Source organism: Chelmon rostratus, chromosome 23, assembly GCF_017976325.1.
Source record: "Chelmon rostratus isolate fCheRos1 chromosome 23, fCheRos1.pri, whole genome shotgun sequence".
NCBI lineage: Eukaryota > Metazoa > Chordata > Actinopteri > Chaetodontiformes > Chaetodontidae > Chelmon > Chelmon rostratus.
Genome location: NC_055680.1, coordinates 1739623 through 1766179, shown reverse-complemented (window position 1 = coordinate 1766179; position 26557 = coordinate 1739623). Strand labels below are relative to the sequence as shown.

Sequence of the window (26557 nt, the reverse complement as noted above, 5' to 3'; positions counted from 1 at the left end):
ATGAACCCTCTTTCAAAGTCGCTTCCATCTTTTCTTCTTGCCGTCTTGATACAAAATCCGAATCACCTGGGCCCGCTCAGCATTTTTATACACGCCACAGAGCATGGATGGATGTTCTGTGCTTAATTTTACCATGCAGAGCATGTGTGTTCGTTATGTTTCTCCACTGCTTTGTTCAGGGTTTTCCTTTAATTTGTCACCCCCTGTACACACCTGCCTTCCCTCCAAATGAAGCTATGCAATATACTGTAATGCCTTCCACACAACAGCACCGTAAACTGCAGCCTCAGAGCTGACAATGAAGTTGATTAAACACCATCCTGTTGCAGTGTGAACAAAGCAAATTCAAGCTGACACTGTGCTGTTACATTGCATTTTTTAATCAGAGTCAAGTCAGGTTTCTGAGACAGTCATTCCAGGGATTCAGGAAGGCAAACAAACGCACATTTGATTATTTTGCTTAGCAGCAGAAAAAAAGTTTTGCTCTTTTAACACTGATTTGCAACAGATGATTCATTTTCTGACAGGAAACACAGAGCGTAATAATAAGAAGGGGTAGAAGACGATAACGAGGGAGAAGAAGAAAAAGACAATTAAAATCTCCACATGCTGAAATGTTAAGCTGAACTTTAGAAGTTTTACACAATGAAGACTGTTGGTTTTGTCCCTGTGTCTTTCAGTAAGTGATTTCAGAGAATAATTACAGTGCTCAATAACTTATGGCTACATGAGGATTGTATTATTATAGACTTGAAAATGGGAACCTAACCCAACAATAGCTAAAGGCACAAACCTGTTGTAACTTAAAGGATAAGTCTTGTGACAGTCTTGATGTCAAATTTCATATGTAGAGCCAAACCAACAATGGACTGATCCTATTAATAAGAACTGTGTGTGTATTAAAGCCTGATATATCTTCTTCCTCTGTGCCACAGAGCTCCACTGTCATCCAAGAGCTTAAAAACATATCAATGAGCCACACTGTTGCACTGGATGACATGCCCCTCACTGTGGGTCATTTAGACTGAATTTCTTCCTGTTTGAGTAATGCTTGGTAAAAACTACAGAGACCAGCTGTGGAAACTGCTGAGCCTTATTTTTTAAATGGAAATATTGGTGAGACCTTTTTGAAGATTTTTGAATCTTCAGTAGGAACCAGTTGACCAGGAGCTGAGAGCCACAGACAGAGTGGAAGTCAGAAATACCTGTTTCCAGGCCTATTTGACGAAGTAAACCTCTCCATCTTATCACAGTAGTGCGATAACTGAATTCACTTCACACTAAAAGCCAGAACCTTCTCAGCAACCTCCTCCCTCTTCATCTCTCTTGATCCTCCTCCACCATAGCTGCCTTCTTCACCTGAGGGGAATAACTCAGAAGATCAACGTAATCACAAGTCACACACCATGTGTCATTTTCAGCTGCACACTGGAAATTATCACTGCTTTCCCCACGCTCAATAGAGCTGCAGGCATTTAACCTTATACTCTCATCTGCCTGTGTATTATTGGTTCATTACATCAAAAGTAATTCACTTTCACGCTGTGGCTTGAGTTAAGCAGACGTATTCTGACTTTACCTTAGTATTGCACCAGTTGTCTTTGTCAGAGCGGTTTGGATGTCGTGTTATAGCATGTAGTAGTACATGTTAGAGCAGATTGTAGTTTAAGATGAGACTGACTCATGAAAGTTTTTCTATGCTCAGCTATATGCTTCTCCTACTATAAATGCTCAAGGTAAATCCAAATTATGATATAGGAATTAAAAATGAAATTAACATTTTTTACTTAAAAAAGGAAGGCAGATGTGAGCAGCAGGTAGTTCATGAAAAAAGTCCAAATGGGCATTAGCAGGCAGATAAGAGGGCAGAAAGAGGCAACATCAGAAGCAGCTTTACTGGCCGAGTGTGAGGACACATACAGGGAACTGTATTTGATATTGCATTGTATTTTTGCTGCCCTGTTCTCACAGTTCCCTGAACAATTCACAGGACGAAAGAAAAAGGCATACAGCGAAAACAAGGACAACAAAGTGAGCAAGATAAAAAGGCAGGTAAAAATAAACATAGAAGATGGTAAGACAATATGTGTATAAATGTATATAAAAAGCAACAATGATTGACAATGATAATGTGTACATACAGGTGAACATATCATCAAATTTTAAGTTGATATGATGAACTTGATGAACTTAGTGTGTACACATGCTTTGCCAATAAAGCTAATTCTAATTTTATTTACTCTAATATTCACACATTTCTAAAAAAAAAAAAAAAAAAAAAAAATGCCGCAACTGATGATGTGGTTCAAAGTTCACGTAGCGTTCCCGACTGCGCATGCGTGTACTATCATGGTGGCACTGGCAGTGGTTCCAGCCGGGGAAGTTGGGGAAATATTACATAGTAAAGTTTTAATGGTAGACATGGGTTGTTAACTCTGGAATCTTTATGATTGTGGGAGTTTGCACAGAGTGACTCATACAGAAACAGAAGGAAAGTCATGACAGCCAACGAGGATCAAGAGGTATGAGTGGATGATGATGCAGTAGTAGGCTAGCTGCTGTTAGCAGGTAACTGCTAATCACTTGACACTAGCGTGACGGCTAACATGTTGGTCTGGGTTGACGAGCCCGGTTCACAGCTTTCCTGCCAGGTACACAGCAAAACCTGGCAGCTTTTATTCAGCGTGCAAAGACACATGAGAAGCTGAAACAACGGTCAGGCCAGAGTGTCCAATGTCTTTCTAGCTGCTGTGAAGCCTTGACAAGCGTCTTTCATAGCGGGGAAAATGTCACGCCAAACTCCATTCAAAAGTCTGCCAAATTAAGGGGTTTGAGGAGTGCGTGCTACCGAAACCACAAGTCAAGACCGTTTCTGGTGACAAAACGTCCTCGAATCCATTCGGTGTGTGTGTTATCCATCAAACAGCAGCATTAGCGTTATACTATTTAAATATATATTCATATATACAATAACCTTAACGTTAATAGCCAAATGGTTGACAATGGCAAGTTTAAGTCGTTTAAGGCCTGGAGGTTTACATGAATGTTGATTTAATAAATGGGTCTTGTGTTATGGTTCTGTCTTGCTATTTTACTAACATCTTGTCGCTCCCTCTCTTCTACACTCACAGATGGAGTTGGAGGCTCTTCGCTCCATCTATGAGGGGGATGAGTGTTTCAAGGAAGTTAGTCCAGTGTCCTTTCAGTTTAGGGTGAGTACCATCCTCTATACTCTCCAAGCCTTCTTTATAAAAGACTGTATCCTTCCCCAACACCGTTTCAACAGGATATACAACAGATCAAACCACACAAGATGCTTTTTCACTTGTACTTTCTGAAACTTTGACAAACTGTAATACGTGGTCTCACCTTCTGTTTTAATGTTACACGACAGATAGGAGACCTCGAGGACACCAAGGCGTTCATACTGGATGCCACATGGCCAGAGACGTACCCAGAGACAGCCCCACAAATGTCCCTTGATGCCTTTTTCAACAACAGAATGTAAGTTGCATTCTGTAGTGCTGCATTGTCAAATATCCTTCTTCCTCATTAGTTTACATTGGAAACACTGATGGTGGGTGAGAGGACGACAGCAGGGTTCTGACCTGCATGACTGTACAACAGCTAACAGATATAGTTTGAAGGAGTATCAATACTGTCATCTATTGACAGTATTATGATTCATGTATGTATCATTGAAGTTATATGTTTGTTGGAAATTACATTTAAAGTCATATATATGTCTCTTTTCCTTTCAGATTATTCTGAAAAATAATTGAATTTGAAAATGAGTGCAGTCTATCAGGGTTGCAACCAGGAATTTGGAAACATGGAGGTCATGAGACACCAGACACAAAAAGAATGTTTTTAAAATTATTTAGATACGTTTTATTTTGTTTATTGCACCAAAATGTGAAATTTCCAAAGCCTGCACATGGGGTATTTAAATAAGCCTAAATAACTAGCAGCGTTTGTTTACCTTGAGTTCATGGCTGCAGTTGACACTGCTGTGGTTGAACACATACTTTACATGATGGCCGTGTTGTTTCTTTCCCTTACGTTGATTTAATAACAGCTCTGCAGAGACAAAGCAGCTGATCCTGTCAAAGCTGGAAGAGCAGGTGGAGGCCAACCTGGGCACTGCAATGATGTACACTCTGTTTGAGTGGGCCAAGGAGAACCAGGAGGCCCTCATGGAGAACCACAAGCCTATAGTCACTGCTGTGGTCAGTATATCGCACTACTCTTACTAAATCCATCAGTACAGTTTTCAAAGTCCTGTGTCTGGGCTTCTGTGCTGCTCAACCACAGAGAGCTCTTGTCTGTCAAACACTGTGGGCATTGTGTGACAAGTACAATTTAATTATTAACGGTTATTATAGGGTTATATTGCTAACACTGTAGATCGTTGTCTGTTACCATTTGAGGATGGTTTAAAGGCATAGAAAATGGTGATATTGCCCAGCACTCCAGCTAAATATCGCATAAACTGCAACAAAGAAGATGCCATGCAGGATTTTCACTTTCATTTACATTTTATACAGTTACATGTGGAATATTTTCTGCCAAAATTCCATCAAAAGCAACAGTTTCAGATTAGAGGAAGAGCCTGATCATTGATTGTTTGAATGATTGTTAAGGTAATAACCAGTGTCATCAGGTTTGAACAAAATGACATGATTATTTCATGCTTGTTGCAGACGTTGACACCCAGTAGTGAGGTGACGACTACCACCACGACAGCCAAGAAGAAGGAGAAGAAGGAGCAGCTGACTAAAGCTCAGAAGAGGAGGATCATCAGCAGAACAGGTACATGAAAACACTCATTTTAGCATTTTAGTGTCATACATTATCATCAGCAAAGAGCAGTGTGCAAATCTGCTGCTTTTCAGAAACGCCCCTCTTACAAATACATCTCCACTGCAAACCTCTTCCTGTCTGTGATCACAGTGATGCAACAACTTCAGCTCAATCAGTGCTGTTATTAACAATGGCAGGGGAAAAGTCTCCATAATGAGACAAACCTTCCCAGTGGGAATGTCATAGTTTTCAGGAGGGTTCAAATCTCCAGCATTGTTGTAGCAGCTAACAATAGCTAAAGTGGTGAGAGTATGATAGTATCTTAGCAGTTAATATTGGCATCTAGCAGTTAACATTAACAGTATAGGTAAATCTAGCTTTATTGTCTTCTTCTGTTCCTCTTAGCAGGTAGCGGTTAGCACTTAACATTAGCTAAATGGTAGCATCGGAACTGTATTGTCTTCTTCTGTTGTTCTTAGCGGTTAGCATTAGCATTAGCTAAATGGTAGCATCGGTACTGGCCACTACCTGGAGCATCTCTGGGTCAGTTGAACGTGGCGGTGCTGTTTGGATTGTGTAGGAGCAGTGTGAACTGGCACTAGGGAGGGTGACTCTGGGACGCCGGAGTTCACCGCCTAGCCTCCTGGAGGTGTAGTGGGACTAAGTAGGCGAAACACCGTTGAAGGGAGGTTTCCACCTGATGACCCACAGAGACGTGTTAGGAATCACTGCTCTTTGGCAGGTATAGAGGCAGATTAGAGCTCCAAGGTTCTTCACTGAGAATGAATCCTCTTTTTGAGCACAAGTATCTTGTGTTTAAATTAACTAACACTTTTATTGTTATTGGCAGCGGTGTCAGATCGACATCTCGCAATGGGGTGTACATCATTTTGTACACCATTTCTGAAGATTCATTTGATAGCTGTGAAAAATTTGGGATCTCCAGTTGTCAATCCTCCCGCCTGGGTGTCACTGTGTAAATTTGTCTGATTTCAAATTCATTAGTCGTAGTTATAACCACAGCCTGTATTTTGAAGTCAACAGACAGCATAACAAACGCACGTCACATTGATTTCTGCTTTCAGATAACAAAGGGGAACTGCCAAGAGGATGGAACTGGGTTGATGTTATTAAAGTAGGTGCATTTTACCTTTTCTTCACAAGATGGTGCTCTTATTCAGCCTGAAGTGAAATTTCATCATCAACCTTTCCATGTTTTTCTCTCTCTCACCATCCCCACTTCCCGGTCTTGCAGCATGTAAGTGAAAGCCACCAAAGTTAAAACCGATTTCAAATCCTTCACACACTGCCACATCTCATTGTTTTCTTCTGTGTTTCTGTTGCAGCTGAGTAAAACAGGAGGCAAGGATGATGAGTAGGCCTGAGGGCAGTGATCCGGTGCTGCTTTGTACGAGGAAGTGCAGTGAAGTCGCTGCAGCCTGTTGATGCTGCTGCTGACCCTGTCTAGACGCCTTCACATCCTTCAACTTCAATGTTCATCACTCAGCATGGCTGCTTCCACCTCGAGAACCAAAGCTGGCTCCGTAATGGTGGACTCCAGGAAGGACACACACACAAACACACACACTTACACACAGCCAAACAGAGACTTTGAGCTGCAAATAACTGTAAAAGCCCTTGGAGTGTTTTCTGTGTTAGTGGAGAGCAGCCATGTGAAGGGGACCAGAGCGTCAGCTTTTGTTTGTCATACATTGTTACACAGCGCTCAGATATTCATCGGGGTGGAGTGTGCTTCAAGTACTCGCTGTCACTGCCATGTTTTCAGGCTGCCAGGCACTTTAGCCAGAAATGTTGGAGTGTAGTTCTAAATGGATGCGTCAGAGTGTGAAGAAGCATCCTGCTGTGACTTCAAGGTATCGTGTTACTTTGTGAAAGCAGAGAAATTTTTAATGATACAAAATGTTACTTCTTTCCCCAGTTTCTTATTTTGACACGTGTTTCTTTTTCCCGATGAATTGAAAACCTTAAAAGTTTTATATACAAATAAAACCATATTTGGTCTAATTTGGTCTGGGCTTGTCTTACAATTTCTGTTCCTGCTTTGCTCTGCTTCGATGAATTCATGGAAGTTTCTCCTGTGACAGTTTTGTGTATGAACACAGATCCCATAATTTCTATAAATACATGATACAGATTGACAGCAGCTGTCGTCGAGCACTTCATTGTGTAATACATGTTATTGAATTTATAGCAATGGTGACAGTTTTCAAGCTACAGTGCAGCGTAAATTTCAAAGTGTGAAGCAACGAAACTACAAAGGAAGTGGAGTGATTTTGCCGTAGGAAACACAATTTGCCTTCGGATCTACAGCAAGAACATCAACAAATGCTGATCATTATCATATTCAAATTCCTTTCATCAGACATGAAAAGACTACACTGTAATTAGGTGGTTTATTAACAAGCAGTGCTGTCCTCAGCTCTTCCATCGATCGCCTTGCTGCTGTGTGTTTGACACGTGAAGGCTCAGGTTGAGCTCCAGAGCTCCGAGCCTGAGCTTTAGCTTTACCCCCACTGATAAACCTCCCTGTGGCAGCTGGGTCCATGTAACTCTAACTGCCTTTAGTCATTATGGCTAAAGGCACCAGACTCATCATGAGAGCCAACCCGACCAACAAAAACACATGTTATCAACACCTGCACCCGATCCCACCTGCAAATCACCAACTTTATGCATTGCAGCAGCACGACTGTCAGGATGGCGCTGCGATCTGCTTCCTGCTCTCCAACGGGCCGATCCTGCTACTGGAGCAGATACTGTCAGAGTGCTGCTGCCCCCCCCCCACACACACACACTGATGGGAAGGTTTACATCTGACATCAAATTGTTACAAATTTGCTCTGAATTGTTGAACAACAGCAAAACAAGTAGTCCTTCATCAGAGACATTAAGTCTGTATCTCGCCTCTTCTTCCTCTCGTTATCTCCCTCTGGTCCCTTCATGTCGTAACAGTGAATTTGAACAGAACATCGGTCCACATGTGGAGGGCTCGACTGTATGTTTTTAGCTGCTGTTTGGCTGCTCTGTGTAGGCAAAGAATGGAGTCAAATAAACTATTGTTATGTAAAACGTTGCACAGCTGACAGCAACTGCTTTCTCAAGAATTTTAGAGAGAAAGGGTAGGTTAGATGTAGGTCTGTAGTTGGTTAAGACCCGTGGATCAAGAGTAGGCTTTTTGAGGAGAGGTTTTATTAGAGCTACTTTAAAGAACTGTGGTACATAGCCTGTTGACAGAGACAGGTTGATCATGTCTAACACAGAAGAGCCAATTAAGGGTAAAACATCTTTTAACAGCTCGGGATCTAAGATACAGGTTGATGATTTTGATGAGGAAATTGTTGAGATTAGTTTGTGAAGCTTGACAGGAGAGAAGCTGTCTAAAAATACGACAGGTTTAAAAGCTACTGCCATGGTTTCTGTATTTGAAGATAAATCAGTACCCACTGAGGGCAGTAGTTGCTGAATTCTGTCTCTAATAGTTAGAATTCTTTCATTAAAGAAACTCATGAAGTCGTTACTACTGAGGCTTAAGGGAATACGTGATTCAATTGAATTATGACTGTCTGTCAGCTACAGTGCTGAAGAGAAACCTGGGACTGTTTTTATTTTCCTCTATTAGTGAAGAGTAATAGGCTGCTGTAATGAGATCACACCCTTAAATTTAGCTATAGCACTATCTGATAGGCATCTGGTGCAGGATTTTTTCCTCATGGTGGGTAGTTTGGTAATAGGAATTCAAAAGTAATCAAATGATGATCCGACAAAAGAGGATTCTGTGTTGAAATTATTAAGTGTTCATTTTTCTATGCCAATTTCTGCCAATTATCAATGAAACCCACACCGTTTGCCGGACACCACCTCGACAGCCAGTGATTGAGTGATGACATGCGGCTCAACATGTCATCGCTGGTCAGATTTGGCAGGGGTCCAGAGAAAACTACGGAGTCCGACACTGTCTTTGCATACAACACACCGACTCCACATTAGCTTTAGTGTCATTACCGCCCACGTGAATGACAGTCTTACTGTATTTACGCTTATCCTTAGCCAGCAGTTTCAAATTTAATACAGCGTCGCCCGCGCTGGTGTTTCCCGGCTGCTCGGGAGCTGCCGAGGGACGGTTAGCAGGAGTTACACTTGGTCGGTCCTCACCGACTTCAGGGGCCTGGCTAGCTACCCCTATGGACTGAATTTCCATGGTGCGGAGCCGCGTTTCCAATTCACTAAGCGTCGCCTCCAGCAAAGCAAACAAACTACATTTCTTTCATGTACCAGTGTGTTTGTCATGTACCAGAGAAGCCATCGCTAGCTGCTAGGCTAGGCTAATGTGTCTGGCAGACCGAACAAGTGTGTGAATAAATGAGATTATAATACGGTCGCTAGAGAGATAGACTTGTGAGTGCTTGAGCAGAACTAACGTTAGTTTAAATAGCGGGGGATTAACCGCTGTGACAAAAGAGCATTCACGCAGTTTCACCTCAGACGAGCGTGAGCAGCAGGAGTGTACAGCTACTGACGCAGCAACCGGAAACAGGAAATGGGACAATACGCTTACCTCAGCACGTCAGCACGTCCCTAAAAAAATAGTAAAAGTAAAGGCAAGGTTAGGAAATTGTGAATGGAAGAGATTTGAAGCATTTTCACCAGAGCTCTGCTTGGGGTCTGCTTGCTAAAAGGTGGGCCTGCTTGTGATAGGGGCTCCAGTGTGGCTGCGCCGTCTGTAGCCACGTCCCTGTAGCAGGTAGGTGATGTCAATCTGATTTGGGGGCGGAGCTAAGATTATCCGTTGGACTGTGATGTCACTGAGCGAGTGACGTCACACATGAAAGCACACGTTTGTATGATACACAGATCAGGTTACACTACAGTGCGTATTATCTCATTGACAACCGTAGAACAACTTGCTTTATTGAATTTACTATAAACGTACACATACGTACACATACACATTTTTCATTTATTCGGAGGTAGACAAAAAATCAAGGTCAGATGGATCAGTGGCTGAAAGGCAGAGAAGACACAGAAAGTCTTCTTGACAACATTTGTTTAGCTCCTGAGGAAATAGACGCCTCAGAGCTGCACAATATGTTCTTGGATCAACAAGAAGACGGCAGACAGTTTAACTGTCTGGACCTAGAAGGGAGATATCAATGGCTAACAGCTAGGAAAAAAGTAGTCAGCGATTTAAACAAAGACCTTCACAAGAAAGTTCGCAAGCTGCACATTAAACTCAAGCATCAGGTAGAATTAGAGGAAAATTGTAGGCTTGTTGAAGAAGAAACACAAATCATGACCCAAAACTGTGAGAGTCTCGAGGAAGAAACTGTGGAAGTAGAGGGGCAAATAAAGGACCATCAAGCCTTGGAGAGTGAATACAAGAAGACACAGACTAAAAACAAAACCTTGAGCCAGCAGTGGAAGAAGCTCAAGCACACGGTTCAGGACCTCAAGCAGAAAATATTCAGGCAAAATGACTTGAAGAAGAAAATTCAAACAACGCAGGAGAAGAACCTAACCTTGCTCTGCCTCATCAATGACAGGGAACATCAGCTAGAGGATGTGACCAAAAAGCTTGCCAACGAAAAAGAGATGAAGATTAAGTATGCATCAGTGAACGCTGAAAAAAAGGAAAGGAGGCGCCACAATCACATCCTCCGATGCAGAATCCGAGAGTTGGAAAAAGATTACGAAAAGGTGAAACCCTGTCTCGCTCAGTATCAACAGAACAAAGCCGAGTTGGATGAGCTCAAGGACGAGAACGCTGCCCTCACTCAGGAAGTGCGGGAAATTCAGAATAAGATCAGAGAGCAACAGTCTCTTCGCTCAGTCAAGAGTTCCAGAATATAATTTAATTTAATTCTTTTCTTTTTTTAAATTTGATTCACTTTATTGATCCCAAACTGGGAAATTATTCTCTGCATATGACAAGAATGATGCGCAGATAGGAGGAAGGTCAGACGCTGGAGGGCTGGACAACAAGCTGCGAAACGAGACTGTTAGGGCTGCAAACATCAAAGTCAAAGGAAGGAAGGAGGAGGACGTGAGTTTCCACTCCCAGCCCTGCTTCCTTCCTCCCTTCCTTCTTCTTTCAGCTGTGGGGTTTTCTCCGGGTGCTCCGGTTTGCCCGTCGACTAATTCAGTCCAAAAAAATGTTGCAGTCCACAGGACTTGTTTCCAAAATGCATCAGGCTTGTTGAAATGTCCCTTTGCAAACTTCTGACACTGAACTTTGTGGTGAGGATGCAGGAAAGTTTTCTTCTGATGACTTCCATGAAGGCTGTGCAGGTGTTGCTGCACAGTAGAACAGTGCACCACGACTCCAGAGAGGAAATAAACTTGGTATCTTCCTGAAGATCTTTTCTCTGTCAAACAGGGGTGTTATTCTACACTTCCAGCAATCCAGCGAGCACTTTTCTCTCAAACTTTACTTTGTTTTCCAGACTTCTAAAATAAATAATAGTAATAATAAAATAAAACTCAACTTCAATCTTACATCTTCTACTCACTTAAGTCTTTATTGATGAGCACCGTTTTGCTGATTTGCATGACAAAAATATCTATGTATCTAAATAATAAATATCTAATATATATATTTATATATTTTGTTTCTTTTCTTGAAAGATAGCTGTGCTACATATTTGTTGTTTCTAGGTATTTAAATGAATATAATCGGTGTCAAGCAAGTCTCAACAAGCCTACACTTGAAAGAAGAGTAACTGAAATGCTGTTGAAACGATGGTTATATGTCAGTAAAGTATTTGTATCTAACTGACTAATTGAATCGAGATGCTTCACTATAAGAAACTGCCAAGAAACTGTCCAGAACATAACCCACCTAAAACTGCAAACTGCACTTTGTTTTTATGCCCACTAAACTAACAAGATATAGCCCGACATGTTAGTAGTGACATTTAAAAGTGTTGGTACACTGAAAAAAAGTTGGAGTGTTATTTACTTACTTAAGAAAACTTTGGATAGTTTTTGCACTTGGATAAATTCAGCAAGGGCGATCATCAAGTAAACGGATATCAGTTTTTTTACTCGCACACCTCAGGTAATTTAATGTTGATTATTAATATGGTCATTGAATTTTACTCTCTCCTTCTTTGTAAGTTTTACTTCAAACTGAAAAATCTCACCTAAAATCAATGGCTTTTAAAGTTCACTTTAAAAAACTTTTATGACATTTACATTTATGGACAATTTGAACATTTACACAATATTTTACAGCTTTAATTGTCTAAATTACTGTTTTAACACCTTTCTTAAGTGATTTTTTTCAATAAAACATTGTTCAATAGGTTTTGCATTGCAAAAAAAGGTATATTTCACCCTGAAAAAACAATAAAACAAACACATTTGACATGCTTCAGGAATCGTCAGTGCATCTTAAAAGACATGCTTATTAGAAGGTTTCATTATAAAGAACAGTGTTTTTCCCTGAGGTTCTCGGCATCTGTTTCTGTATCATAACCTACAAAAAACAGAGCATCTTGACAGTAAAAAGTGTGATATTTCGCCCCTCCTTCTTTTCATGCCCACACTCACATCCGTGACCCATTAAAAATGGTTCCACGATCATTTGAGAACCTTTGGTTTAACTTTGAAAATTCTGATCTAACTTCCCCTCCTTCTTTTCTCTGATGATTTTATCTCAAACTCAAGTAATATTAATGAAGCCCTTTCAGTTTCCATAACAGCAAAGGAGATTCTGTACATGAACCTGTACAAGTGGGTGAAAAATTCACCAGATCTGAGAGCCAAGTGGAGCACACAACAGAAACAGACACTTGTGCTGGAAGTGTTAGGATTAGTATGGAGATCAGAGAAAGATGAGTTTGTGTTTGATTTAAATGGACTACTGGATATTTAAAGGGCAAAGCAAATGCAAAGATTGAGGGAGAGCTAACTTCGGAGGAGCTCACTGTAGCAGTGTACTGGGTGAAGATGACACAAGAGCAGAGTTTCAGCCAAGAAATCTGTCAGCTGATATCTGGTCAGAACATCAAGAGATTTTAGTTTCAGGGAGCAACACCCATATGTGCTGCCTACAAATCACAGATGTCACGAGAGAGCGATGCATTCTGGGGTCAGGGATACTCTAGTTCAAATGAGGGAGAGATACTGGGTTTTAAAGGGGAGACAGCTAGTTACGCAGCTGGTCTCACATTGTTAAATCTGCAGAGGAGGTTAAAGGTGAAACCAGCTCAGCAAGTTACACCTCCATTACCCAGAGACCGAGTCACAGAATCCCCACCATTTGAAATGACTGGAATAGATTTTGCAGGTCTCCTGTATGAAAGGTCTGTGAGAGTCCAACAAGCAACGAGGACCATCGTTATTCAAGGATTGATTTTGATAAGCAGACAGATAAAACAGTGGAAACATGCAGCACAGTGTACAGTGAAGACATTCCTGCAGGAAACTAAAGGCCAGAGAGCCGTTAAACCTGAGCTTTATCTCCCTGATCTGAGAGGTTTCGTCAGGTCTGTGACTCAGCTGAGGAAGAAGAACGATGCGTTCAGTGAACAGGAGGTTTACCGGCTGAAGACAATTGTGACAAAGTCAGAGCTCAGTTAACTGAAGATGACGTATAAATCCAAAATGTCCGTCCACATACTACTCGTATGTGTTTTTGCTGTAGTGACTCTCTTTTCTTTTCCTATGTGTGATTTAAAAATAGGCTCTTTGAACATCAATGGAGCCAGAAGTGATGTGAAAAGAGCTTCTCTGTTCGAACTGATAGAAATAAAAAGCTAGATGTGGTTTTTGTCCAGGAGACTCACAGCGACACTGACAATGAAAGGCAGTGGAGGACAGAGTGACCTGGGGACGTCTTTCTAAGCCACAAAACGTCCAAATGTGGTGGAGTCGGGCAGCTTTTTTCAAAGGGCTTCAGTCCCTGTGCTGTACAGGTGGAGGAAATTTTACTTGGTGATTTTAATTTCATGTCGATGACCACTCTGACTCAAGAGCTCTGGAGTTTCTGGATCTCGTCGCCTCTCTCAATTTTGTTCAACATGTCCACAGCTCCACCCACTCTCATGGGAGTACACTTGACTTAGTAATGACTAAAAGCATTCCTGTTGACATTTCAGCCATGACCGAAATCCCTGTGTCTGACCATTTTTGTGTCTTTTTCAATGCTACTCTTTTTACTCCTATTTACAGCGCTGAGACCATGGTTGTAAAGCTCTACATTAATGATGATGTCATTGACAGTTTTTCACATATGGTGAATACTTTTCCTCCATCTGATACTACCTCAGTTGACGAACATGTTCAGGATTTTAATGATAAACTAAGAGTCTCATTGGATACTGTTGCTCCTGCACATATTAAAAAGAGACAAAAACATCACAAACAACCATGGAAAAATGCTGAAATTAGTCAGCTAAAAATAAACTGTCGGAAAGCTGAGAGACGATGGAGGAAAAGCAAACTACATGTTCACTTAGAGATTTTTAAAAATCAAGTTTTAATCTACAACAATGCAGTCAGGAAAGTGGGACAAGCCTATTTCTCAAAAATTATTTCAGAGAACCAAAACAATCCCAAAGTTCTTTTTCTGTAATTGACTCTCTTTTAAATCCATCATCTGCCCTCAGTCTTCACAATAACCCAGCTCAAAGATGTGAAGAATTTGCTTCCTTTTTTAAAGAAAAAATCATTTCTATCAGAGCTAACATTACAAACCCCACATCACAACTTCCCTTGATTTTCCCATCTGTGAGCCAACAACTATAATGTCTTCTGTTAACAATGTGTCTGATGAAGACGTCAGAAAAGTAATTGACAGTATGAAATCTACCACCTGCATTTTAGACCCTATCCCAACCACTCTTTTTAAATCTTGTTATCATAGCCTCTCCTCAGACACTACATTTATTATTAACTCCTCACTTAAGTCAGGCATCTTCCCAAATACAATCCAAACCCCTTCTTAAGAAATCCAACCCAGATCACTCAGAGCTGAATAGTTACAGACCCATTTCAAATCTTCCTTTTCTTGTTCATCTGACTAAGAATAACATTTGAGAAAAATTCCAATCTGGTTATCGAGCCAACCACAGCACAGAAACAGCCTTACTGAAAGTTGTAAATGACTTGAGAGTTATAGTGGACTCAAACAATGTGTCTGTACTTTTTCTTTTAGACCTTAGCGCAGCGTTTGACACAGTTGACCATAAAATTTTAATTGACAGACTTGGGTATTGGGTGGGTCTCTCCAATTGTGTTTTAGCTTGGTTTCAATCTTATTTAAGTGATATACAGTTTTTTGTCAGCCTGGGTGATCATGTATCAGAGACTCACAGCACTCAACATGGTGTTCCTCAAGGTAGCATTCTTGGCCCAATTCTGTGTTCGTTATACATGCTCCCACTAGGAAATATCATCAATCACCACCAGGTCAACTACCATTTTTATGCTGATGATGCTCAATTGTATATCTCTATCTCACCTACTGACCCCACTGCACTGCATCGTCTCACTGCCTGTCTCTCTGACATCAATGTGTGGATGAGCAAAACTTTTTAAAACTAAACGAAGAAAAAACTGAAATTCTTTTAATAGGACCCATAGCAGCAAGAGACAAATTGCACTCAATGCTTGGTGGTTTTAGCAGTCATATCAAAACTCAAGTTACGAATTTAGGAGTGATTTTAGACTCAGATTTAAATTTAAATTTTAACAAGGTCATTAAAACATCTTTTTTCACCTTAGAAATATTGCAAAAGTCAGACCTTTTTTAACTCAGAAAGACGCAGAAATGCTTAGTCATGCTTTTATCACTAGCCATACTGTAACTCTCTTTTTACTGGTTTGCCAATTAAGTCCACAAGAAAACTACAGTTAGTCCAGAACGCTGCAGCCAGAGTCCTGACAAAAACAAAGAAAATCAATCATATCACTCCACTCCTTAAAACACTACACTGGCTCCCTGTTTCCTTCAGAATAGATTTTAAAGCTCTTTTATTCGTTTACAAAGCTTTAAATAACCTTGCTCCTCCGTACATAAGAGATTCTCTGTCATTTTATGTACCAACCAGAACACTGAGGTCCTCTGCTGCTTTCCTTTTGAAAGTTCCTCAAATGCTCCACAAAAGTACAGGTGAAGCTGCCTTCTGTTTTTATGGCCCTAAACTGTGGAACACATACTTTTTGACATCAGAATGGCAAGCTCTCTCTGTATTTTTAAAAGGAAATTGAAGACCTTTCTTTTTAATCTGGCTTTAAATTTGGAATAATGTTATAACCCAGGCTGACAAAACACTGCTGGTGCTGGGCAGCAGCAGGCATTCCTCATCTCCCTCTTCTCCCAGCCGGCCACACTTTGTTCAGCTATTGTAAAAATCCTGTTTACTTGTTAACTTGGTAGGGGTTGACTGCCAGTTTTGGTTTAACCGTTCGTTTTCTCCTGTTTTGCATATTTAAGGAGGTAAGAGTTATGTCTTCTGGTTTCTTTGTTTTTATTAGGTAAGTTATATCCTCCCCAGTGAGAATTGTTTTGTTACAGACAAACTGCAGTGTGACTGTACAGAAGCTAACTGAATGTACGCTATAAATAGAAACTACTGTACTGTCAACTTATGCTGAATAGACATGTATGTGTTGCATGAAACCAAAGATATGTGTAACCCTTAATGTATTTGCTGTCTGTGTGTGCAATGTGGATGTCATGAGGTCAAAAAGGTAAACTAAATGGACAATTAAATGACAGGTGGACATAACAGGGACAAAGAATAGTAGAGACGGACCAACAATCCAGCAGTTCTGTCCACACTTGATTTGAATAAATGGCTTTCAGCAAGTCAGCATTCAAAATGTTGTAAAGAGGATGATGAAAGGTGGAGTGTTGTTAATGGCAAGAAGCTGTTATCATCAGCCTGTTAGCCTTTTGCTTTGCTTTCATACTTACTGCCCTCAGAATATTAATAAGGTCACATGTTAAAGGTACTGAACACTTCTGATGTTAGAGATTCATTCAAAGTGATGAACACATTCCTTGTTTTTGTGATAAATAAACCTTTGAATCTTGAATCGGGCTCAGGAAACTTGTGACAGACTCAACATTGAAGCAGAGAAAGCACAGTTTGTATGAATATACAACGTTTATTACAAAACTGGATTTTTTACAGTGATGGCAAGTCTGACTGCCACCCAAACAAAAGGCCGACAGCATGAAGTGATGAAGCAACATTTCCTCTCTGAGCTGTCGTTCAACATGTTTCCTGAGTCTCTCTGGTGGCAGCAAACACAACACACGACTCCAGCTGCTCCTCTGATGGAGGCCTTCGGCTGCTTTTTCCTTTCAGATGGAAAGTCAGCGCTGCGGTGTTCAGGGCATCAGAGCCCAGGTTCTGTCAATAAAAACATTTACAGTCACTCATCTCTCCTGCTGAGTTTGTCAGAAACAAGAAAATCATTCAATGATAAATGACTTGAAGCAGAAACACAGAAAAGATGGACTTTGATCAGTCTTAATCTCAGGTCGCCTCACTGTGCTGTGGGTTCTGTTCCTCTGTATGAGCTGAATTACAGAAAAGAACATCTGACAACCAAAGACGAGGACAGCGAGGACAATAATCAGAGCGCCCAGGATCACACTCGTCAGCTTTGTTATTCCATCAAACACTTCAACAACAAAGATCAATAGATGAAGCTGTCTGTGGAATATTCTGCCTCTCGTAGGTTGAAATCAGTCTTCATTTGACAGGAACTAAAAATCTGTTTCTTTCCAATCAAAATGCAGACAAGACACAACAGCAATCTAACCTTGAACCTTTAAATATGTTGCACTGACAATTACTGGCTTTCCATCTGAGTAAAATCCACTGAAATACAGTCCAGAGTGGGATAAATCCACTCGACACATCCACTGAAGTGTGACTGCTAAAGGTGGAGCGCAGCAGTGTGACTTCTTCACCAGGCTGAACCTCCACAGAGTGAAACTCAGAAACTGAGACAGAGATCCAAACTGAACCAAACATGAGATTCATCCAGAAACCTGGAACCAAACAGTTATGTTATTATTATTCTGTGTTTTTCCTCAGCAGATGAACTGGCTCACTACAGAATTAAGAGAAATCCCTATGGAGTTCTGCACTGTGGCCACACTGTTCCTTCTCTCTTCTCTTCATCTCTCTCACCATGAAATTACAGTGTTTCAGATTTCATGATCATCCAGATTGCTTAATATGTCTGTTTGCTGTAAATTCAATATGTTTGATTGTTCTTAGGTCATTTTAAATAGCATTTTAATGTTAAATGTAGAGCACTGTGTGTTTATTAATGAACAAGACATTTTGAGTTTTTGACAAGCCCGGAGGCACGAGGTTTCAGGACTCAAAATGCAGACTCAGACACCACAGCGAGGTTTCAAAAAAAGGAAATGGTTTATTAAACAAAAGGTGCTCAGGATAATTAACAACAGCACATACAACGGATGGCAACAAAGTTCAAACAAAAGAGGCTAAGGATAATTTGGTAGGCAATGAAAAAACTCAAAAAGGGCTCAATTGGCTCGATACAAAGTAACAACAGAATCAAATACTAAGACTAGAATAATACTAATAATCAACAATGACTTACTTACAAAAAACACTAAGCACAAACAAGGAGACAAGGATCAAGAGAGCTCGATAAATCAAGGCTTGGTTCGAGGACATGGCACGAGACAATCTGGCACAGGTCAAAGGGAGACGCGGACTATATATACAGGAGGAAACATGAACAGGTGGAGACAATTAGGGCGGGGTAGACAATCAGACAGGCGGGAAACACACCGGGAAGTCAAGGGCCTGAAACGAGAGGAGAGTTAGGTTTCACAATAAAACAGGAAGTGTAAGACAAGACATGACGCTCGTGAACAAAAACACTTAACAGATCTGACGAGACATTTTGAGTTTCGCCTCTATTTCAAATCACTTGTGTGTAGTTTTTGGAGTCGAGTCATCTTGTCCAGGTTAACAGTATTTTATTTCTCGTTGAACAGAGTGATGCACATGGAAAATGCTCTCTGTTGTTTTCTTGACACTGAGCTTCACCACTTTGTCTGTCCAACATACTTTTCAGTCATGTGTCTGTAGGAACTGAACAACCAGCAGGTGGCGCTTCAGTCCACTTCATTTTATTATTGGGCCTCAATCACCTTGAATCCATCACAAATGATGATTGTGAACTTTTCCTTCACGGCTCTTCTTGTGATACAGCTCTGACAGCACATAAGATTTCATTCAATGTCAAAATACTGAAAGCATTTTTCAAAAACATTCATAGTTCTCGAGCCCACTTTTAGTTTCAGTGGATGAAACTGAACAGAGAAAATAAGAGGAACATGACAATAGCAGACAGCAGCTCTAACAGGCCAACAGCTTCATTCATGAGCAGCACAGACAGTCACCTGGAAATGAGAAGATGATGAGATACTACAGAGGAAAAATACCTTCATGAAGCCTCCAACAAGTTTGTCATAAACTCACTGCCGACTGTCACAAAGTGTTTAGAAAGGGCCATTTGTCACAACCAGGCTCTTCAGGCCACGAGGGAGAACGGGAGACACACTGTTTCAAAGATGAAATAAAGTCATTCATTGAAGAAAAGTCAGTGAAGTATTTACACAAGAGAACATCAGGAGGTCTGACATGTGTGACGAGTCACAGTTATCTGTGAGCAGTGGTGGGTAGAGTAAACTACAACGGTACTCAAGTAAAAGTACTGTTACTTTATAATATAATGACTCAAGTAGAAGAAAAAGTACTCATAAAAATAAGTACTTTAGGAGGAGTAAAAAGTAACTTGTAAAAAATACTCAAGTAGTGAGTAACTTCAGATGCAATTTATTAAATCAAAAATCCATCACTCCCTGAAGGAGAGGCTTGGATACATTCATAAAAAAATGCACTTCCACTAAATTTTGCCACAAGAAATGATTCAGTAGCTGAACATAATAACTCCTTTCTCCAGTTTTTGGCTTGTTTTCAAAACCACAACTTTTGAAACCAGTCGCAAAGTAACAACAATTTCTAATCTCTTAACACAGAGTTATCATTGACTGAACCCTTGAACATCAAGTTTGTCCTCTTGTGTCTGTCTTGTCTGTGTCTCTATACAGCACCAAGTGTGTCTGTGTGAGTGTTACTCGGTGAGGTGACTGTTGAGCTTCAGAAGCAGTCGGCTCTCCAGATTCTTGCACTCAAGTCGTGATCTTTTTGCAGTGAACAGAACACCTGCATGACTAAAAAGTCTCTCACATGCTGCAGATGCTGGCAGACCTGTGTTGATCTTGATTGACAGCTTCTTTATTTGAGGAAAGGTATTCAGGAGATCCATACCTCCTGTGGACGGACACGCAAGGTACCTCTCAAGCTCTCCAACCTCTGAGTTTCCTGTCTTCACAGATGCAAACAAATCATCCTCATCAGAATGGCTGTCGTGTGAGGGAGCAACATCGTCGTCTATGCTGGTGGCGAGGTGACCTTTGATGTAGTCGAGTCCTGTGGAAAAATGAATATTTCATATTTAAATATAGTTTGTGTTGACATCATTCTGTAAGTCACCAAAGACAAAAGAAACCATGAAGTCTGACCTATTCACAGATTATTAGTCTAAGAAGCAAATTATTCTCTTTCATGAAGATATATTACCGGCTTTTAAGATGCTCTCATCTGTGGTCCAGCACATCCTGAACTTTGGCAGGAGAACAGCAGCAGCAATAAGCTCTGGGTCCTTCATAATGTCCCCAAAAGCAATTTCTCACCTTCTTTGAAAAAATGGTTACATTTTGTTTTTGATATTATATTATTATAAATAAAATTAATCTGAAAATATTATACACGAGCTACAACAAATCACATGACTGCTGCTACTCAGGAATCAATAAAATAGATACTTTATTCATCTCCAAAGAGAAATTTGCAGTTGAAATGCACTTGAATGAACTTTCTGTGTCATGTTATCATGACTTTGTCTGTGTTGAAGTCTTTAGAAGAGAATGAAAGGTCTTTAGGAGGGTCTAACCCTCCCCAACCCCAACCCAATGCTCCAAACACATGTTTCCTATTGTTCATGTTGGATATTGTTCATCACTTGAAACTGTTCCACATTGTTTGTCCATCTTTTCTATTCTCATGTTCCCAGGAAAGATTTGCAGGGACTAGACAGCTGACTGAAAATGTGTTCCACCAGTTTCAGCCTCCAGAGCTCAGGAGACATGAGAACATGACTTCAACATCACTCAAATAAGAGCAGACTGTCAATTCAAGAAACATCATCAAACCACTTTCAAACTCTGCACTCCTGACCTCTAGTGGCTGAAGTCAGTGTGACGTGCTGTCACATGACACACCTTCTCATTCACTCCATTCATATATTAACATCGTCAGTGTATGAATCCACTTGGTGGAACATGGGAAAACTATCAGAGTAGAAAAGGCTTCACATATTTATTCCAGTCATTATCACTGACATATGAACTGTGGGAAAACCAGATGAATGGAATATTATACTGCGACAGGGTGCAACACCACCGTTTTCTGTTGTGGAGCAGAAACACCAGGCAACAAAACCCAGGAGAGGAAAACTTGAAATAAAAGTAATTCTTTATTACAAACGTCTAAAAGGAGGAAAGTCTTCAAAGGAGAGTCCATGTTGTGCCCTTCAATAAGGGGAATAATGTTAAGAGAGAGACGAGGAAAATAACATGAAGCAACTCTTTGGCTCACTCTTTAGTCGTGAATTGTTTGATATCATTGAAACAAAACTCATTCAATCACATTCAAATAACATTCAATATCAGGACGCCATGTCCTCGCAAAACACGTTTTTAACACTTTTTAAATTATTCACAATGTCTTTTTTAACTAAATTATATAACCAATGTTTGTATGCTTATTTTCTTATTTATTCAAATCACCTTTAACTTATCAAATGTCACATCCAACATCTCAACATCAGACTTCTAGTGCAAATAAGGGGTGTCATGCTGCGTATCATCAATAAACACTGAAGGCACAATTTTACTGTGACTCTGCTACATATGACCTTATATAGTGCAAAAGTACAGACTGGAACTCTTTTCATACATTTTCTTAGTGCAAAAGTACAGACTGGAACTCTTTTCATACATTTTCTTAGTGCAATAGTACAGACTGGAACTCTTTTCATACATTCCTTCATTTGAGTTCATACTCAGTGCTCCTGTATTTTCAGTCCAGTTTGATCAACAGTGTCCATCAAGCCGCAAACCAGTTTCAAACAGTCCTCTGATAGTCCATCACTGCCCTTTAAACAATTCTGTTTGTGCAGCATGTCCAACTCAGCAACACTCTCCTTTAGCACAGGTTCATGAGTGTGATGTGACTGGTTGGAAAGTGTCACAAAAAAAGTGTAACCACAGTCCATCATATGTTCAACAGTCCATTTGTGTGTGTGTGATGTGTTCAACAGTCCATTTGTGTGTGTGATGTGTTCAACAGTCCATTTGTGTGTGCATACTCTCAGTTCAATGGTATGCGATGTTTCTAGTGTAGGAAGTGGTATGGCTGCACAGAATATGTCCACGGCACAGTACAGGTGGTATGCTGTTGCAGAGTTCTCAGGTTGTAACAGGCTGGTGAACCAAGTCTATCATATGTGAAAACCTTGGGTCGTCTGTGTTGTCGCCTCGGCCGCTGGAGCTCCTCATTGCTGGAAACACTTGGCACAGGTGAGGGGACAGCAGGCAGATCCTCAACACTGGTATCCTCCAGTTCTGGTTAGTTCACCTCCTGATTTGTCGGCTCTTGGTTAATCTCTGGCTCAGGTTGCGTGTTTTCCACAGGATTCAGTGTCTCAGGGAAAAACAGTCTGGATTGTTGCCGAGGTAACACTGGATAATACTCATCATCGTCGTCGTCGTCATCCTCTCCATCCGACTTTCAGCTTCTTGAACTCCTTCCTTTCTTTGCTTTGGTCGTGGCTGTACTGAAGTTTCCAGTGGCAGGTGGTCACAAGGGAGAAGAAGATGACGATGTAGGATCCTGGATCTCCCTTTTCCTTTCTCGGGTCTGAGTTCATACACAGGAATATCTTTACTTACTTGGCGCACAACTGTGTGGACAGTATCCTCCCAGTGGTTTCGCAGTTTACCTGGACCGCCACGAGGTGTCAGATTTCTGACTAAAACACGATCACCTGGCTGTAAAACTGAGGTTTTCACCTTACTGTCAGAAAGTCTCTTACTTCTCATGGCAGCCTTGTGAGCATTTTCCCTTGTGATTTCATCTGCTTCTTCCATGCCCTGTTTCCACTTTTCCATGTAGCTGTGATGATTACCATCTCCGTGCACTGAGGGGGGGCTGAAAAGCATGTCAACTGGCAGTCGTGGAGAGCGCCCACACAACAAATGGAAGGGTGAGAAACCTGTAACTTCAGAGCGAGTACAGTTATATGCATAAATCAGTTTGTTCAGTGACTCTTTCCAGTTGGTCTTTTGTCTCTCTGTGAGCGTCTTTAACATCTGAAGTAGAGTGCGATTCAACCGCTCAACCTGCCCGTTCCCTTGGGGATGGTAGGGAGTAGTTCTTGAACCTGCGACTCCACAGTACTTTTTCAGTTGTCAGAACAGTTGGTTTTCAGATTCAGCACCCTGATCATGGTGTATTCTTGTTGGAAAGCCAAATCTCAATGCACAGTCATTAAAGATTTTGTTTGCAGCTGTTTTACCAGATTTGGCCAATTTTGACTTCTGTTTACACTTTTCCTGTGCATCACTCCACTTTCATCCAGCTTGTCCCATTCTCTGAGAAGACATGTCATTGTGTACCAAGTCGTCTTAGTTCTGGGCCTGATGGCTTTGTTGCAGCAAGTTTGTACTGAATCACTGGTCCGACGGGGGGATCATTCCTTTGATCTTGTTTGATCTGGTCTGTTGTCAGTGGAATGAGGGGTACGCCTTCATTTACTGCTGCACATTTGACTGAGACACCCATGGACCAAGACACACTCAATTCATCCTGACTTCCTCTGAACACTCGTTCATGTATGCTTCCATGTCTAAAGGCATTCTGGACAGACTGTCTGCATCAATATTTTCCTTTCCAGGGCCATATTTGATTGTCAAGTGGAAATCTGCCAGTTCTGCAACCCATCTGCAACCGGTAGCATTCAGTTTGGCAGTAGACAGTACATAGGTAAGTGGATTATTGTCACTGTACACGCTGAAGAATGGTGCGTAGTAGAGCTAATCCCAAAATTTCTCTGTGATAGCCCATTTGAGGGCTAAGAACTCTAACTTTCCCGAATGTAGATGATCATTTTTCTCTGCTACAGTTAGAGTACGTGAGCCATAAGCAATCACATGCAGCTTTCTGTCCTGTCTTTGATACAAAACTGCACCCAGTCCCTGGCTGGAAGCATCAGTGTGGGGGATAAAGGGATGCAAAAACTCTGGGAAGCCTAGAACAGGAGGCTGAATGAGGCAGTCTATCAACTGTTCCAGGGTTGACTAATGCACATCCTTCCACTCAATGGCTGTGCTGGCTGGGATTCCTCTGCCGCTTCTTTTTGTTTGCCACTTCCTGTTTGCTTTGTGAGGGGTCTCAGCCTGTGCAGGTGCTTTAAGCAGGTCATACAAGGGGCTGGCAATACGTGAAAAATCTTTGATATACTGCCGATAATAACTCAACAGTCCCAAGATGGCTCTCAACTCACCAACAGTACCTGGCTGTTTATTTTTCAGGGCTGTGACTGCGACTGTATCAGCTGGGTCCATCCTACTTCCGTCAGCTGACACAATCCTGCCAAAGTATCGTACTTCTGGTTTAAACAAGTCACATTTTCGAGGTTTCAGTTTTATTCCATGCTCTCTTAAGCGCTGCTCTGACTCTGGGTAGTCCTTGCTAAGTCCACTTTCAATTTGTCTGGCCAGGCTAGAAAAAGTGAGCCTATCTTTTTGTCCTGGCTCGCCTATTTGGCCTGATACCTTAAAGTCTTTGCGCCACACGTTGCCATTAGGGGGGGCTGGGGGCGTGGTTTTTACTGGGGTACTGGACTTTACAGGGTTTAGGTTCACAAGTCCATGCAGGGCATTCTCTTTTTCTTGTAATGACAACCTCAGAGCCTCTCGCTCTTTCTGGAGGTTTTCTTGTTCATCAGCTTGACTCTGGTTTTCACTTTCAATCAGATTTGTTGTCATTTGAATTTTTTCTATCACATCTTGAACATTAAGGAGATCTGACATGCCCTCATCTTCTAAGGTGGCCAGCTCTTCACGTTCAATATGCTTATGATGTGTGCAATTAATTGACTGCGAGTTTTACCGCTCACATTTTCTTTTGATGGTCCTGATATCTGAAGTATGTTGCATACTTTAATCAGTTGCTCTACTGTCAGTTTGTACAGAGCTCCTTTAATCTCCAAATGCAGAATCTCAAATTCAGACTCCATTTGATCAGAATTGGACAGAAATAGTAAAACAAGGGATTTTTTGACTTTAAAGGCCCTCTGCTGCTCCCTAGTGGTCACTTTTGCTCACTTCAGGATACAAGTCGCCAGTATTGGTCTGAAGACCGCCTTGTCCACCTTTCTGGGGTCCTTTCTCTGATGCCTGGGTAATTTTGAGGGATGATCGACGAGAGGGTTCCACTACAGCTCAGGGATGGTCCTCCAGCCAAGCATCCCAGCGGTGCCTCCAAATTTTGTGCCCTTCAATAAGGGGAACAACGGTAAGAGAGAGACGAGGAAAATAACACGAAGCAACTCTTTGGCTCACTCTTTAGTCATTAATTGTTTGATATCATTGAAACAAAACTCATTCAATCACATTCAAATCACATCAATATCAGGACGCCATGTCCTCGCAAAACGCGTTTTTAACACTTTTTAAATTATTCACTTTTTTAACTAAATTATATAACCAATGTACAACGAAATGTTTTTAACTTATTTTCTTAGTTGTTCAAATCACCTTTAACTTATCAAATGTCACATCCAATCTGATAAACTCCAATCCATAACAACAGAGCAAGTAGACTAAACACACAACAGGAAGTAGCTCAGAAGGCGAAGTTGCTGAAGCTGACAGACTAATACGGCCGCGCCGCCACGCGGTCTCCAGGAGCTAGCTTACAAGCAACAAAAATTAGCAAGAAACTCTTCAACTCTTAAAACATAATTTTTCTGTCACATACAGAATCACAAGACACATATAAAAGCATTGGTAACACGTCCTCACGTGTACAGTGCTTTGTGTACATTAATTACCTTCAATAAGGGGAATAATGGTGAGAGAGAGACGAGGCTCTGGGCTTTATCTCCTGCTGGCTTCCTCTCTTGACCAGAGGTGGAGGGCTGGGGGCTGGGGCTACGGTCTCTCTGTCTTCTCTCCTGGAGCTGCTCTCCTGCTCCCTCTTACGGTGGCCCTGAGGGTCAAAACACAACAGCATTTCTGATCATGGAAAAGGAGGGAGCAGCACTTCTGGTGGCAGTCTCAGCTGCCACCCACGTGACACGGCAGACTCTGCTGTTTTAGGCAGCTGCCACTGATCTGCAGCTGTTACTGGCAGCTGCCATCGCTGCAGAGGAGATGCCACAGTTACTGTCGCTGTTCATCTCCTCATGACACTTTTTCTCTGCGTTATCAGTCGTTTCTGTTGTGTTGGACTATTATCAGTTATCAGCTGGATTTTTACTGCATGAGAACATGGACGTGTGTGAGGATCACAGCCAATGGGTGACTGTTGACAGAAGACGT

General features: G+C 41.3%; 1 protein-coding gene across 1 annotated transcript; it reads left to right on the top strand.

The window, feature by feature from the left end:
- The first annotated feature begins 2352 nt into the window (after positions 1-2352).
- On the top strand, positions 2353-6833 carry rwdd (RWD domain containing 4). The gene is made up of 8 exons (XM_041965294.1): positions 2353-2522; positions 3132-3212; positions 3395-3504; positions 4079-4229; positions 4704-4812; positions 5889-5938; positions 6059-6061; positions 6150-6833. Exons 1-8 carry the CDS (start codon positions 2499-2501, stop codon positions 6180-6182), a joined length of 561 nt encoding a protein of 186 aa, XP_041821228.1. The 5' UTR covers positions 2353-2498; the 3' UTR covers positions 6183-6833.
- The last annotated feature ends 19724 nt before the right edge of the window (positions 6834-26557 follow it).

Bases quoted from the DNA above. Each gene is read 5' to 3' on its own strand.
- rwdd (XM_041965294.1), top strand. From the start codon at position 2,499: ATGACAGCCAACGAGGATCAAGAG. The intron at 2,523-3,131 runs GTATGAGTGGAT...CTACACTCACAG, and splicing joins CAGCCAACGAGGATCAAGAG to ATGGAGTTGGAGGCTCTTCG. The intron at 3,505-4,078 runs GTAAGTTGCATT...ATTTAATAACAG, and splicing joins GCCTTTTTCAACAACAGAAT to CTCTGCAGAGACAAAGCAGC.